The sequence below is a fragment of the Thunnus maccoyii genome, chromosome 24 (genome assembly GCF_910596095.1).
Source record: "Thunnus maccoyii chromosome 24, fThuMac1.1, whole genome shotgun sequence".
Lineage (NCBI taxonomy): Eukaryota > Metazoa > Chordata > Actinopteri > Scombriformes > Scombridae > Thunnus > Thunnus maccoyii.
In genome coordinates, this window is record NC_056556.1 from 1520609 (window position 1) to 1536651 (window position 16043).

Here is a 16043-nt window from a genome sequence, read left to right on the forward strand (position 1 = left end):
GCTGGATGCTGAGAGACTGATGATGATGAGTTCAAAGTCAGTATGTTGCTGTTGGAGATGTGACAGCGAGTGACGAAGAGTTAATTGCTCTCATCTTTCCATCCTCAGAGTTCGGCTTCTGCTCCGCGGCGACCTTCGTTAACCCCGCTGACGAGTCTGCGTTTCCTGGTCTGAGCAGAGCGGCGACAGAGCTGCGCGGTTGGGAGTGGACGTTCGGGAAGACGCCTAAATTCAGCGTCCAGACGCTCCTGGACCTGACAGACGTCGCATCATCAGCTCGCAGCTCCGCCCGGCTGCATATGGAGGTGAAGAACGGCGTGATCGAGAGCTGCGAGCTGGACGTTCCTGCAGACTGGCTGCCGCAGCGGCTGAGCGGCGAGCTGAGCGGCGTGCTGGTCGGAGAGCGGTTCTGTCCCCACCGGACGGCCGCAGGTGTTTCTGCGCTGCTGCGGTCTGAGAGCGGCGAGCTGCACCACAGACTGCACAACCTGTGTGACGCTGTGGTGTCTGTCATGGGCTGAATAAACCTCAAACTACACCAGGAGTCCATTTCCTTTCTTTTTTATTAAAGTTTCTCTTAGTTTATTGGAATTAAATGTGTTGAATTAAACGTTTCGGCCTGACTGTGTCTTCTTCAGGCAGTTTTTTGGTGAATAATCAGCACCTCGCTTTGCATTTACCTCCATTTTTCTTATAAATATTAAAAATATTTAATGATTTTATACATGAGGACAAAAGTCTGTGTGAATATCAGTTTAAAGTGATCCTTTAAAAAATACCCTTCAGGGTGATTTTTTGAAAATGTCTACAACTGTAAATTACACTCTAAATTATGGTTCTTCATCTATATGTATGAATATTATTATTATTTATTTATTTTACAGCTATTTTGTTCCATTTCAGGAACTTTTTTCCAAATGAGGAAAAAAAGTTTATAATTGTCGAATTTTTATTTATGATTGTGGTTAAAATTATTAACATTTTCACGTTTTAGTGACAAAACATGAAAACAGTCAACACTCAAGAATTAAAGTCAATGTGAAACATTAAAACATCTGATAAGAAACGAGAGTAATAAAATCTGTTGATTAATTCATTATCGATCATATAACTGTTGATCAAAAACATGACTATAAAACCTCAGGCCGAACATGTCACAGGACGCATGCGCAGTGCTGCCGGAGAGCCATGCGTGCTGCTAGGAGCTCAGTAGAGAGAAAAAAAGAAGAGGCATCACTCTGCTGTTTTCTCCGGGAACCAAACGCTGCTCTAATTTACTGCAGGAACGTTGGTGACACGTGATAACTGGTCTTTTATCACATTTTATTTATTTTACTATTGTACAGATATATTTTAGTTAAAAATCTAATTCAGTCATTTTATTCCTGTTTTTTTTTAAAATTCTATTTCTTTAATGCAGTGTATTTATTCTAATATCATCTGATATTATGTTTGATTATTATTATTATTGTATCCCATTAAAGATATGTTCATACTGATATTTGCCTGCTTTGGGCTCTATAATTGTACACTTAATATGGTGTTTTTTTTAATTTTGATATCACATTTTTAATTAATAAAGAGACATTACTTTAGATTTGACATATGTACATTAGTAATAATAATAATAACTTTATTTGTACAGCATTTTCTTAAAACCATGTTTACAAAGTGCTTTACATACAATAAAACCCAAAGAGACAGTGATGTAAAATTACCACAATTAAATAAATCATAGAAAGATAAAAAAAAAAGATGATAAAACAATAATAGTATTGATAAAAATAGGAATAATACGTCATACAAGAGATAAGCAGATCCAAAAACAAATAAAAAAAACAAATAAAAACAGTTGGAACTTAACGTGTTCGTGCATCTGTGTCGATAAAAAATAAAGAAAAGAAAAAAATAATAATTTTGAATGAAAAGTAGCGGAGTGAGTCCTCCTCACTGTGACAGTAACTAGACGATCTTTGTCCGGTGTAGCCGTGTCGGCCAGCAGCGGAGAGCGAACCGGAGAACCGGACACCCGCAGCGGCAGGATGGGCAAAAAACAGAAGAAATCCGGAGAGGACAGGTAGAGAAAACACCGCGACAGCTGTCCACACCGTCACCCGGCGGCAGCGAGCTTTCCTGCCCGGTTAAAATCCGCAACACCGGCCCGCTAACCCCGACGCCGCTGGTGGCTGCGTTAGCTTAGCGGCTAGGTGCGCTAGCTGATGCTAACCACGAGTCAGCGGACGCGTGATTGCAGGTGCGGGTTTAAAACAGCCCGGAAACGGCTTAAAGGCAATTACGCAACACGTACGCAGGCCGAAACTTCTGCGGGGTTCACCTGGGCTCACCTGAACCTGTAGGACCCCCGTCACAGCTTCGTGTTTGTCGGTGTTAGCCTGATTAGCCGGCTGTTAGCTCCTCTCAGGTCCGACAAGCTCCAAAGTGGGGTTAAATTTAACCCTGACAGCCGCTTAAAACGTCCATTAAACTCTGTTTAATCAGCGCTAAGTTGGACTCGTGTTAATTTGTTGCTAAATGCGAACAAGAGTCCGCTTAGTGACTGACAGCTGCTAGTAAAGCTGATGTAATACTGCGGAGCTAGTTAGCTGCTCACCTCATTATTTATCTATTAAATTATGTCCCAACACACCTGAGATTCATACTGACAGGTAATAATAATAATAATACAATGCTGCCAGTACAGCAGTGTAGAAATACTCCATCACAAGCATGAAATAATCCTACTGAAGTAAAAATATTAAACTACACACTGTTCAAACTGATTTTATTCTTTATTTCTTCATTGATTTAACATCAAAAAAACTCAACTGGAAACTGAATCATTATTTACTTTTAAATGATTAAAACCAAAACTCTTTGAAACTCTTGTGTTGCAGTTTAATGAAGATGAATAAAGTCACCTGCTTTAATACATAAAGTTTAAACAACTTCCCCTCATCGATTAATCTTTAAATGATCTCTTGATGCATCGATTCATTGTTTAATCTATTAAAAGTCTAAAAATAGTCAAAGAAATGGTCACTACAGTCCAAAACCTTAAAGGTTTTCAGTTTACTGTCATATGACAAACAGCAGAGTTAACTCTTTTATTATTATATGTACAGAGGTGGAAGAACTGATCAGATCCTTTAAGTAAAAGTATTAATACATCAATGTAAAAATACTCCTTAACAAGTAAAAGTCCTGCATGGAAAGTCCTACTTAAGTAGAAGTATTATAGAAGTATATATTTGATCTTTTCTTCATCAATTTACATTAAAAAAACTTGATTAATGAATAAAAACAGTAAGAAAATGTTGATGACAGAACAGAAACCTTAAAGATATTCAGTTTACTGTCATATGACACATGAGAGACGCTGAAACCAGCAGCAGAAGAAGAACTCAGATCCTTTAAGTAAAACACAGATGCAGTAAAAGTACTCCAGTATAAGTAAAAGTACTCCAGTATAAGTAAAAGTACTGCGTGCCGGCTGTGTCAGAGGTCTGATGGAGAATAAAAGGTTGTGAAGAAAGCGGAGCGTCAGCAGCTTTTCATTGACTCACACACACAGTTGATCTTTGTGTGAGCGAGAGGCGGAACTGTCCTTTAAGCTGAACGATCTGTCACCGTTTCACTCTGTCCTTCATTTTAAAAAGTGATCGATTTATTGATCCGTCCTCAGTGCCAAAGATGACAGCATCGACATCGACGCTCTGGCGGCGGAGATCGAAGGAGCCGGAGCCTCCAAGGAGCCGAAAGGGAAGAAGAAGAAGAAAGGAGCCAAGAAGGACGACTTCGAGTACGACACTCTTGTTTTTTCTTCTTCTTCTCTTCCTCTTTCTTTTATTCTTCATCTTGTGTTTGAGTCGTGATCTAACCCGCCGTCTCTCCTCCTGCAGTGAGGACGACATCCTGAAGGAGCTGGAGGAGTTGTCTCTGGAGGCTCAGGGAGGCAAAGCGAAGGTAAACAGACGTGTTCGTCCGCCGTCTTCCTGTCCAGACAGGAAACAGAACTGTTGATGATCAGAGTTTTTGTAAAATAAAGTTCCTCAACATGATTTTATTTACAACGTCTTCATCGTCTCTCTCTCTCTCTGTGCAGAAAACAGACGCCGCCGAGGACGAGGAGGTGGTCGAGCCTCCCAAACCCGAGAAGAAGAAGACCAGGAAGGGGAAGAAGGGAGGAGGAGCCAGCCCCGAGGAGGAGGAGGAGGAGGAGGGTGACGACGGCGAAGGTGAAGGTCAGGACGATGACGAGAGGAACGGAAAGCAGAAAGACAAGAAGAAGGTGAGTTCATCTGTGACGAAGATGTTTGCAGACATTTTCTGGACTAAACAACTTATCGATGAATCAATAAGATAATCAATAGATTAATGGAGTCATTATTTTCAGGTAGAAATAACTGCTGGTTTAAATATTTAATCCTAAAAAGACTCGTCACAGTAGTTGATGTCAGACTGGAACAGACTTACTGACAATTAACGCTGCAACTAATGACTAATATCATTATTGATTAATTGGAAGTTACTTTATTTGGTCTGTAAACCTTCAGAAAACTGAAAATAAACATAAAATGTCTGAATTTCAGATTGTTGTTCAGTCAGAACAAAACAAAATCAATTTATTAAAATGTAAGACGAAGAAAATCAGAAACGTCTCAGTAGATTACAGGATAAAAGTCAGTTCCCTAACAAAATAAAAGGCCTTAAAAGGTTTTAAGACGTCTTAAACTTCCTGTCTGGAGGTGTTGAATGTTTCCTGTTTCCTTCTGTAACATCAGCTGTTTGTGTTTGTTGCTGCAGCTGAGACGATGTGTTTCCTGTCAGTCTGAGTTAAAACAGATGTGAAGTTCTGGCAGAAATATCAATCAATCAATCAATCAATAATTGTATGTTTTTGTCTCTTTGATCAGTTTGACGGTGAAAAACGGATGAAATTTAATTTAATGTGTCGTTAAAAAGTCTTGAATCTAATCAGGTGACGATGCAGAAACTCTGTTGATTAACTGATCGATCTGATTGACGACTTGTTGCAGCTTTGATACATTAAACAGCATCATGTATTAACCTCCTCTGTGCTCCTGCAGGCTCCTCCTGCTGCTCCTCCCTCCGACTCCGACGAGGAGAGCACCTCCCGCTCTCGCCTCAAGACCAAAGGAGCAAAGAAAGGAGGCAAAAAAACATCAGGCTCCAACGACGACGACGACCAGGACGAGGATGAAGGCGTGAGGAGAGGAGGAGGAGGAGGAGGAGGAGGAGGAGGAGGAGGGAAGGAGGACGAGTCAGACGAGGAGGAGGAGGAGGAGTTCACCTCCAGGCGAGACAGGAAGAAGAAGAACAAAGGCAAGGCGGCGAAGGCGGAGAGCGAGGACGAGGAGGATCAGCAGGAGGAGGACGGCGGCGGCTTCAAGATGAAGACGGCGGCGCAGAAGAAGGCGGAGAAGAAGGAGAGAGACAGGAAGAAGAAGGAGGAGGAGAGGCTGAGGCAGAAGAAGATGAAGGAGAAGGACGCCAGCGTGGAGGTCAAGAAAGAGCCGGAGAAGACGACAGCAGAGGCCACGCCCCCTCAGCCGGCGCCAGCAGCAGCAGCAGCGGCGGCGGCAGCGGCGGTGGACGAACAGGAAGGGGCGGAGCCAGCAGCAGAGGGTAAGATGGCCGTTAGAGCTGAAACGTTCTCGTATCAGGAGCTGAATTTATGAATCTTCTCAGACAGGAAGTGACTCGCTGAAAGTTCTGAGTGACGCGTTTTTTCAGAGCGAAGAAGAAAAACGTTTCATCGACCTTCTTCAGTCTTTTCTCTGCTGATAGCTCGGATTCATCAAACCTCTCAGACTTTATGAAGCGTCGTGTTCCGCCTGTCGGTCAGGACGACGAATCCTCAGACAGAGTGAGACATCGCTGTTTGACGACGCTCAGAACCAGGAAGTAGAAGCTATGACGGCGAGTCGTTGCATCACACATATTTACAAAGAATAAACAAGACAAATATAAAAATATAAGAGATAAAGAGTGCAGAATGTAAGCAATATAAAGTATAAAATGCAATTAATGATAAAATACAACTAACGAGGTGCAGGTGTACGGGTGTATTCGGGTGATGAGGAGCACAAAGCGCCGCCATCGTCTCATAGATACGAACACTTCACCTTTAACCTCATTTAACTTCCTGTTTATCTCCGTCGAGGGAAGTGTTTGATTTGTGTCGTGACCGCAGATGCTCGTATTGAATATTACAGACAGACGCTGAGTCAGATTTACCTTCTAGTAATAAACGAGTAGCTGTGTTTACAGGCTACGGAGGTTAAATGATGTCAATATAACAACATAATCTAAATGATGGCGTTATGTTTTATTATTTATATGTAAGTTTGATAAAAAAGAACTAAAACCTCAAACAAAGTTAAACTATTTTTCCTTTCAATAAACTGAATATTTCTCTCTGTAATCAATAAATCTGACACCAGTTCTTCTTCTTCTTCTTCTTCCTGCAGAGGAGGCCGAGGGCGACAAGAAGAAGAAAGACAAGAAGAAGAAGAAGGGAGAGAAGGAGGAGAAGGAGAAGAAGAAGGGACCCAGCAAGGCCACGGTGAAGGCCATGCAGGAAGCTCTGGCCAAGATGAAGGAGGTGAGGTATTGTGGGTTATAAGGCGGTGAATGAGGCATGCTGGGAGTTGCGGTCTTCAGATGTAAGAAGGTGTTGGTTGGTTGTGTTTGTAGGAGGAAGAGCGAGCCAAGAGGGAGGAAGAGGAGCGGCTGAAGAGGCTGGAGGAGATGGAGAAGCAGAGGCTGGAGCAGGTAGGACACTGAGCACCTCCTCTGTTTGTTTCTGTTTGACCTCCTCTGTCAGGTCTTGACCTTTGACCTCTCGGCTGACCCCCCCCCTCCCCCCCGTTAGGAGCGACTGGAGCAGGAGCGAAAGGAGAAGAAGAAGCAGAAGGAGAAGGAGAGGAAGGAGCGTCTGAAGAAGGAGGGGAAGCTGCTCACTAAAGCCCAGAGGGAGGCTCGAGCTCGGGCCGAGGCCACGCTGAAGCTGCTGCAGGCTCAGGGTGAGACTCCTGATTGATCGATTGATTGATTGATCGATCGATCGATCGATTGATTGGCACAATGTACTGTAGGAGTCAAAGTCCTGTTAATAAACCAGGTTTTGTCTTTGTTCGTGTCCACGCAGGAAATAAAAACTCTTCACTCTTTTTACAAAAGTACGACTGTCGATTATCGACAGATTATTGATTAGTTGATCAACAGAAAACTAGTTTGCAGTTATTTTAATAATTGATTAGTTGTTTTAAGTAGTTTTTCATGAAAAAATGCCAAATATTTGATGGATCCTGGTTCTTAAAATCGAGAAATTGCTTCTTTTCTAGATCTTACATTAAATATTACATTTATTACATTAATTGATTAGTTGTTTGGTCAATAAAATGTCGGAAAATGGTGGAAAAAAAGTCCAAGACGACGAATGAAATGTTTTGTTTTGTCCACAACTCAAAGATCTTCAGTTTACTGTCACAGAGACTAAAGACACCAGAAAATATTCACATTTAACAAGCTGAATCAGAGAATTTTGACTTTTCTTTCTTTAAAAATGACTCAAAACAATGAATCAATTATCAATTATCATTATAGTTGGTGATTAATTTAACAGGCGGCAACTAATCGATTGATTTTCAGCCGTGATTCCTCAGAAACGAAGAGTAAATAACGTAAACTGGTGTCAGTGTCTCCAAATAACGAGGAAGAATGTTATCGAAGGTCGACTTGATTAAACAGAATCAAACCTTCGTTTAATCCGGTTTCACACGTCGAGACTAACGAGGTAGAAACGTTAACGAGTGTTTGTGTCTGTGTTCAGGTGTTGAGGTGCCATCCAAAGACTCGATGCCAAAGAAGAAGCCGGTTTACGGAGACAAGAGGAAGAAGAAGCCCAACGCCCAAACTCCTGAAGGTACCACGCCGCTGCTCGTTAGCGCCGCTGCTCGTTAGCGCCGCTGCTCGTTAGCGCCGCTGCTCGTTAACTCCTGGGTTCATTAATGCTGCCAGTTATCCGACTAAAATCTTGACTGGTTTTACGTTCTCTCCTTTCTTAGAAACGTCAGAGGTGACGTCGCCCATGTCGGAGACTCCAGAGCCCGTTGCCATGGAGACGGAGGCAGAGACGCCGGCCGCAGAGCCAGGTGAGAGGCGTCTACCAGCGTCGTTTCTTTCTTTCTTCCCAACAGATCTTTATCGAGTTTAACACAGTTTTTTTTTTCCTCGTCTCCGTCTGCAGAGGCGAAGCCAGATGTTGCCGTGGACGACTGGGAGGCCATCGCCAGCGACGAGGAGAAAGGTGACGCAGACTTTAAACCGCCGATGACGAGAACCGAAGATGAAGAGTTCTGTGTTTTTAGTATTAAAACTGTTTGTGTGGTCGTTTGTCAGAGTTGAAGAAAGTCCACATCGAGGTGAAGGAGGAGCCCGCCGCGCCGCCTCAGCCCGCCGGCAGCGAGGAGGAGGAGGAAGAGGAGGAGGACGACGAGGATGATGAGGAGGAAGACGAGGAGGAGGAGGAAAGCGAGGAGGGCGAGGAGGACGAGAAGGAGGCCAAGGAGGTGGCGGCGGCTGGTCCGGGGAAGAGGAGGCCGGCGAGCGAGGACGAGAGCAGCGAGAGCGAGGAAGACGACGGGCGGACGAAGGAGGAGCGGCTGTACGACCGAGCCAAGAGGAGGATAGAGGTGAGCGACAGGAAACAGAGAGGAGCGAGCGCTCCGCGGCGTTCAGCCCGTCTCTGACCGCAGCCCTCTGTGTGTTGTCATAGAAACGGAGAGCAGAGAACCTGAAGAACATCGACCTGGACACACTGAGAGCGCCGGTGGTGTGTGTGCTCGGACACGTCGACACGGGAAAGACCAAGATCCTCGACAAGGTACGCACCGCTTACTGACTGTTTACTGTTTACTGACTGTTTACTGTTTACTGACTGTTTACTGTTTACTGACTGTTTACTGTTTACTGACTGTTTACTGACTGTTTACTGTTTACTGACTGTTTACTGACTGTTTACTGACTGTTTACTGACTGTTTACTGTTTACTGACTGTTTACTGACTGTTTACTGACTGTTTACTGACTGTTTACTGTTTACTGACTGTTTACTGACTGTTTACTGTTTACTGACTGTTTACTGACTGTTTACTGTTTACTGACTGTTTACTGACTGTTTACTGACTGTTTACTGTTTACTGACTGTTTACTGACTGTTTACTGACTGTTTACTGTTTACTGACTGTTTACTGTTTACTGACTGTTTACTGACTGTTTACTGACTGTTTACTGACTGGTTACTGTTTACTGACTGTTTATTGACTGTTTACTATTTATTGACTGTTTACTATTTACTGACTGTTTACTGTGAACTGACTGTTTACTGACTGTTGCAGTTACTGTCTGACAGTGTGTTGTATCACTGAAGTAACCCTGCCATGTGTTTTCTGTATGTTGTCTGTGTGTTGTGTGTGTGTTGCCTGTACGTTGTGTGTATGTTGTCTGTGTGTTGTGTGTACGTTGTCTGTATGTTTTCTGTATGTTGTCTGTATGTTGTCTGTGTGTTTTCTGTGAGCAGTTGCGACACACACATGTTCAGGACGGCGAGGCCGGAGGAATCACGCAGCAGATCGGAGCCACAAACGTCCCCAAAGAGACGATCGAGGAGCAGACCAGGATGGTGAAAAACGTACGAATACACACACACTCACACTCACACACACACACACTCTCACACTCACACACACACACACTCTCTCTCACACACACACACTCTCACACACACACACTCTCACTCCATGATGTCAGCTCTGTGTTGCTGTTTATTAACACGCGTGTTGTTTGTACAGTTTGACAAAGAATCCATCAAGATCCCCGGCATGTTGATCATCGACACACCAGGACACGAGTCCTTCAGGTAAAACACACAACCTGTACGGCCTCCTCTAACAATACAATACCTGATTATTGATTATCAATAACATATCAATCACCTTTAAGTCCCAGTTCACCAGCATTTAAAACACCCAAACTTTGCAGCAAATTCATTTAATTCCAAACGAATCACAACTATCACCGAACCTTCAGCTGCACCTGTGTGTGTGACTTCCTGGTGTGTGTGTGTGTCCTCGGTAACGCTGTGTGTGTGTGGTTGTGTGTGTGTGTGTGTGTGTGGTTGTGTGTGTGTGTGCGTGTGCGTGTGTGTGTGGTTGTGTCGTCAGTAACCTGAGGAACAGAGGCAGCTCTCTGTGTGACATCGCCATCCTGGTGGTCGACATCATGCACGGTCTGGAGCCTCAGACGCTGGAGTCCATCAACCTGCTGAAGGAGAAGAAGTGTCCGTTCATCGTCGCCCTCAACAAGGTCTGTTTCCTGTCCGCCGCCACGTGTTTCTCCCGCCTGTCACTGCTGCTGCTGCTGCTGTTGTTGTTGTTGTTTTCTGATGTTGTTGTTGTTTTGTTTGTTGTCAGATCGACCGTCTGTACGACTGGAAGAAGAGTCCGGAGACGGACGTCGTGGCGACGCTGAAGAAGCAGAAGAAGAACACCAAGGACGAGTTCGACGAGAGAGCCAAAGCCGTCATCGTGGAGTTCGCTCAGCAGGTCATTACATCATCACCCATCAACCAATCACAGCACAGAATATAATAACAGCAGGTTTTAGGTTGTTTTTGATTAATCTGATGCCTTTTTATAAATAATTGATTAATGGGAAGGGAAACGATACGTGTTGCCATAACAACTGTTTGTGTGCCCCTCAGGGTCTGAACGCCGCCTTGTTCTACGAGAACAAAGACCCGCGGACGTTCGTGTCGTTGGTTCCCACCTCGGCCCACAGCGGCGACGGGATGGGGAACCTCATCGCGCTGCTGATCGAGCTCACTCAGTCCATGCTGGCTCGCCGGCTCGCTCACTGCGACGAGCTGCGGGCTCAAGTCATGGAGGTAAAACAGTTCCTGTAAACACGTCGAGTTTCTTCCACAGAGAGCGGCTGAAACGTTCCTGATGATTCGTCCGTGTGTGTGTGTGTCCGTGTGTGTTCAGGTCAAAGCGCTGCCGGGGATGGGAACCACGATAGACGTCATTCTGATTAACGGGCGTCTGCGGGAGGGAGAGACCATCATCGTGCCCGGCGTGGAAGGACCAATCGTAACGCAGATCAGAGGGCTGCTGCTGCCGCCGCCGCTGAAGGAGCTCAGAGTCAAGGTGAAGAGCAGGAAACTGACAAACTGACCTTTTATTATCATAAAATACTGTTAATGAGAAGAAAACTAGAAAACTACTGTTGATTCATTCTGACAACGCAGATCACAGAAATACAAATATTTCTGTTCAAAACAAAGTTCCTGAGCACTCGGCTCCACCGCAGCAGCTGCTGTCAGACATTTAAACAAAGTTAAACAACGTTTTCATTATGTGCACAAATAAAACTACATCTCCCATTAAAAGAACTACAAGTGCAGCAGCTGATCTGTGCTGAGTAAAGACTAAAGAGTAAAATGGCTGCTGAAAACATAAATATTAATATATAAACTGAAGCTGGATCTTTATTTATTAGTGTAATTATAGATGTTAATGTTAACAGACGTTCAGCTTTGACTCTATTGTGGATAAAAACATTAAAAAAGACGAAGACGTTGAGACTGAATTTAAAATTTAAACAATAAAGCAGCTGAACTGAACCTCAGTGATGATATCTGACATTTAATATGAGGATTAAAGACTCATTGAGATCAGAATAAAACAATAAAAACAATTAAACACTAATAAAACCTTCATAAACCAGGTCATCATCTGCAGAAGACCAACAAATTATAAACAATGTTGTCAGTAGTTCTATAAACTATAAACAGGAAAGAAAGAGACAAGAAAACGATGTCATTATTCAGAGAAAACAGATGACAAACAGTCAAAAAGAAGAAGAAGAACATTGAAGGTCTTTGGTAAATGATTGCAGTCTGATGGATGTTTAAACGTGTCTTATTGTGAGTCATGTGACGGTCTCGTCTGAGGGACTGTTGGTTGTTTATCAGCCGACGGCTGCTGGGTGTGACTTCATTCATCTTTTTATCTCGACCCTCCCGCAGCTGCAGATGTTTGTCCTCGAGTCTCCCAGACTGGAGGGAAACACACCACTTATCATAAAGTATCGACAACAAAGCTCGTTTAGAGGGAAGATACTGTTCTGATTGGTTAATTGAATCACTCGGTTCTCTGTAAAAATTATAACTGGACAACCAATCACAGAGCTGAAAGCAGCATTTTCTTCCCGGCAACCGTGGAGCCGCAAAGATCTGATTGGCTGATGAAAGAGTTTCTTCCATTTAACCCTTCACACATGTTTCTGAGTCCTGTTACTATACAGCAGTAAAATATGGATTTAAAAAAGAAAAACTCAATTAAAATAAATACAAATGTAATATATATATATATATATATATATATATATATATATATATATATATATATATATATATATATATATATATACACACTTAAAGATCTCCAGACATAAAAAACATTTGTCTGAGATTCTTCACAGTAACATGTCAGTTTCTTTATTATATTATATTCCTGTCTATGAGTTCAGTGTTTAGTGAAGTTTACAGTTGTATTGATTGATTAACTGACTGGTTTATTGATCGGTGGTCGTGTGTAGAACCAGTACGAGAAGCACAAAGAGGTGTCGACGGCTCAGGGTGTGAAGATTCTGGGTAAAGACCTGGAGAAGACGTTGGCGGGGCTCCCTCTGCTGGTGGCTCACAAGGAGGACGAGGTCCCCGTCCTGAGGGTAAGACAGACAGACACACACACACACACACACACACACACACACACACACACGTATTCCCAGTTCACTGACCGCTGCTGGTTTTCAGGATGAACTGGTGCGAGAGCTCAAACAGACTCTGAGCTCCATCAAACTGGAGGAGAAGGGAGTTTACGTCCAGGCGTCGACGCTGGGATCACTGGAGGCTCTACTGGAGTTCCTCCGGACCTCCAAAGTCCCCGTAAGTAACTAAATACATGTACTCGAGTTTATACTTCAACTCCACTACATCAAGTACATAATACTTATGTACTTTTACTGCAATACTTTAACTACATCAAGCTCATAATACTTATGTACTTTTACTGCAATACTTTAACTACATCAAGCTCATAATACTTATGTACTTTTACTGCAATACTTTAACTACATCAAGCTCATAATACTTATGTACTTTTACTGCAATACTTTAACTACATCAGGCTGACTCAACCGTCAAAGTTTGTTCTAAACACATCTGACCTTTGACCTCTATCTTTGTGTGTGTGTGTGTGTGTGTGTGTGTGTGTGTGTGTGTGTGTGTGTGTGTGTGTGTGTGTGTGTGTGTGTGTGTGTGTGTGTGTGTGTGTAGTACGCTGGTATCAACATCGGTCCCGTTCATAAGAAGGATGTGATGAAGGCGTCAACCATGCTGGAGCACGACATGCAGTACGTCACCTTCTTCATCCTCTACTCTTGTTTCTACTCGGCGGTTATTTACTCAATCAATCAGTTTTAGTCATAAGAATATTATAAATATATCATTTTCGTGGTGTTTTTGCCGGCAGGTACGCGGTGATCCTGGCGTTCGACGTGAAGGTGGAGAGGGAGAGTCAGGAGATGGCCGACAGTCTGGGTGTTCGCATCTTCTCGGCTGAAATCATCTACCATCTGTTCGACGCCTTCACCAAGTACAGAGAGGACTACAAGAAGGCCAAACAAGACGAGTTCAAGTAGGAAAACACGTCTTTCATCACATATTTGATTCTGGAGACACACACGCAGCGTGTTCTGATGTTTTGTTGGACGTGTGTGTGTGTGTTCAGGCACGTGGCGGTGTTCCCCGTGAAGCTCCGCGTTCTTCCTCAGTTCATCTTCAACTCCAGAGATCCCATCGTGATCGGCGTGAACGTGGACGCCGGCGTCCTGCGACAGGGAACGCCACTCTGCGTCCCCAGCAAAGGGGTGAGTCCCTCCGAGTGTGTGAGGATGATGATGATGATGATGATGATGATGATGATGTGTGTCTCTGTGCTGGTACTTATAGTGACTGTGTGTTTCAGTTCGTGGACATCGGCGTGGTCACCAGTATCGAGGTGAACCATAAGTCAGTGGAGAGCGCCAAGAAAGGCCAGGAGATCTGCATCAAGATCGAGCCCATTCCTGGAGAGTCGCCCAAGATGTACGGCCGCCATTTTGAAGCCACTGACATCATCGTCAGCAAGGTGAGAAAGCAAAACTCCTCCGACGCCACGCCCGTTAACGAAGAGAATCTAAACGAGCAGTTTGTTTTTATCAGCGAGCGTCGCTGCTTCTTCTTCTTCTTCTGTGTTTATGATGAGTGACGTCATCACTCTGCAGAAAACATTTTCACTGACCGGTTGAAATCACTTTGACTTTGCTGTTTGTTTTGTTTGTTTGTTTGTTTGTTTATAGAGCACATTTAACTGCCTCAAATTTAAGATGCAGTTAAATAATTAAACAAAAATAAATAGATAAATAACTGTAACAATTTTATCATATTAAAATTTTACAACTTTGTATTTGTGTAACTACAAATGTGTTATATTTAAATATGTTTGTGTCGTTTGTATTAATGATTATTTGTTATTTTTTGTTCCAGTTTATCAACCCTTTATACTCCACATGTTTTTATTACTATTATATTTAAATATTTGAATATCTCACACTGTCACAGTCTTTATCGTTACTTTAAAGAAGATCATTCAGTGATCTGCAGACGGAAGCTTAAAAGCGATCGAAAAAAGTATCAAAGTATAAATAATCATGAATAAAAGAGAGACGTAGTTATTGCTTTGTCGTTATTTGAATGTCGGCATTTATTTTTCTAGATCTTTAGCTTCAGTCTGTTGGTCGGCGTTAACGTCGTCGGTGTGTTGGTGTGTTTCAGATCACGCGGGCGTCCATCGACGCGCTGAAGAACTGGTTCAGAGACGAGATGCAGAAGTCTGACTGGCAGCTGATCATGGAGCTGAAGAAAACCTTCGAGATCATCTGAGGGAGTCGAACACGCACGACGACGACGACGACGAGGAGACGGCAAAACGGAGGGACAAAAAAAATATTAAAAAAAACAAAAAAAAAACAACAACAACCGACAAAAACCGAATAGACGTGAAAGTGTTTTTCTGTGAGAAACGAACAGTTTTTTCCACTGTTGTAAACAGTGATAGTTTAGACCACATTTCACACACACACACACACACACACACACACACACACACACACACACACTCAGTATTCCAACGTGCCTGTTCTTCAGCTACAACGTTGTGTTACTACTCTTTCTTGTTCTCTGCTCTGATTTGTGGCTGCTGCTGCTTTGTGTCTCCCTCCTTCCCCCCCACCTCCACACCCAGACTGAGGCTAACGAGCTTAACGAGGCCGACCAGTCCCTACAAGGCCAGTCTTGAGCCCGCCGAGGTGCATTGTGGGATTATATTGAACAGCACCGATTCTGGAGGGGAAGAGTTTGTTGTTTTTTTTAAAATTTCTTTTCACAAAACACCAAATCATTGAGGCAGCAGTGGCGACGGTCGACTTTAAAAGACTTTGAGGAGTTGACTCAGCGTTGATGGTTTTTTGCTGTGCGGTTTGTCGGCCATGTTGGAGGTGGCACGGCGAGAGGGGAGGGGTGGAATGACAGAGGATGGTCACCTCTGAAATTTTAAACTCTGTTTTTGCTGCAAATGCTGATGTAATAAATTCCCATGATTCTGATGAAACGTGAAGAGTTTCCGGTTTCGGTTCTGTTCACATCTGCAGAAGAATGAGCTGTTTGTACGGAGGCCTGTGGCTGCCAATATTAGAATTAAAGCATTTAAATCAAATTGAAATTTCAGTTTGTCTGCGTATGATGTATGACGCAAAAATTAAAATTCCAGTTTTCATTTTCACTTTTGAAAAATACATAAGTAATTTTTTTTTTCTTGTGAAATTAATTTTTAATTTTCATGTTCAAATTGGCAA

General features: G+C 43.2%; 4 protein-coding genes across 7 annotated transcripts in view; 2 read left to right on the plus strand and 2 right to left on the minus strand.

The window, feature by feature from the left end:
* The window catches only part of lipt1 (lipoyltransferase 1), an 11780-nt gene extending 11242 nt beyond the window's left edge, over positions 1-538 (plus strand). For all 4 annotated transcript variants that reach the window (XM_042404277.1, XM_042404276.1, XM_042404279.1 and 1 more), the window contains exon 4: positions 109-538. In XM_042404277.1, the coding sequence (XP_042260211.1) occupies positions 109-521 (413 nt within the window). In that variant the 3' untranslated portion in view covers positions 522-538. The remainder of the gene's footprint in view (positions 1-108) is intronic.
* Positions 1-2731, minus strand: part of LOC121892409 — a 23519-nt gene extending 20788 nt beyond the window's left edge. Inside the window, exon 1 of the mRNA XM_042405446.1 lies at positions 2346-2731. The gene's annotated coding sequence lies outside the window, so the exon portion shown is untranslated. The remainder of the gene's footprint in view (positions 1-2345) is intronic.
* Positions 1-16043, minus strand: part of LOC121891678 (protein NLRC3-like) — a 1105688-nt gene that overhangs the window by 962044 nt on the left and 127601 nt on the right. The window lies entirely within an intron of this gene.
* eif5b (eukaryotic translation initiation factor 5B) lies at positions 1948-15805 on the plus strand. The gene is made up of 26 exons (XM_042404193.1): positions 1948-2077; positions 3683-3799; positions 3900-3963; positions 4103-4288; positions 5088-5646; positions 6492-6625; positions 6718-6795; positions 6896-7046; positions 7856-7948; positions 8091-8177; positions 8273-8332; positions 8425-8717; positions 8801-8908; positions 9604-9714; positions 9875-9942; positions 10247-10388; positions 10496-10627; positions 10786-10968; positions 11069-11230; positions 12684-12815; positions 12904-13035; positions 13426-13502; positions 13622-13786; positions 13880-14018; positions 14117-14278; positions 14965-15805. The coding sequence occupies exons 1-26, from the start codon at positions 2043-2045 to the stop codon at positions 15070-15072; spliced, it is 3678 nt and encodes a 1225-aa protein (XP_042260127.1). The 5' UTR covers positions 1948-2042; the 3' UTR covers positions 15073-15805.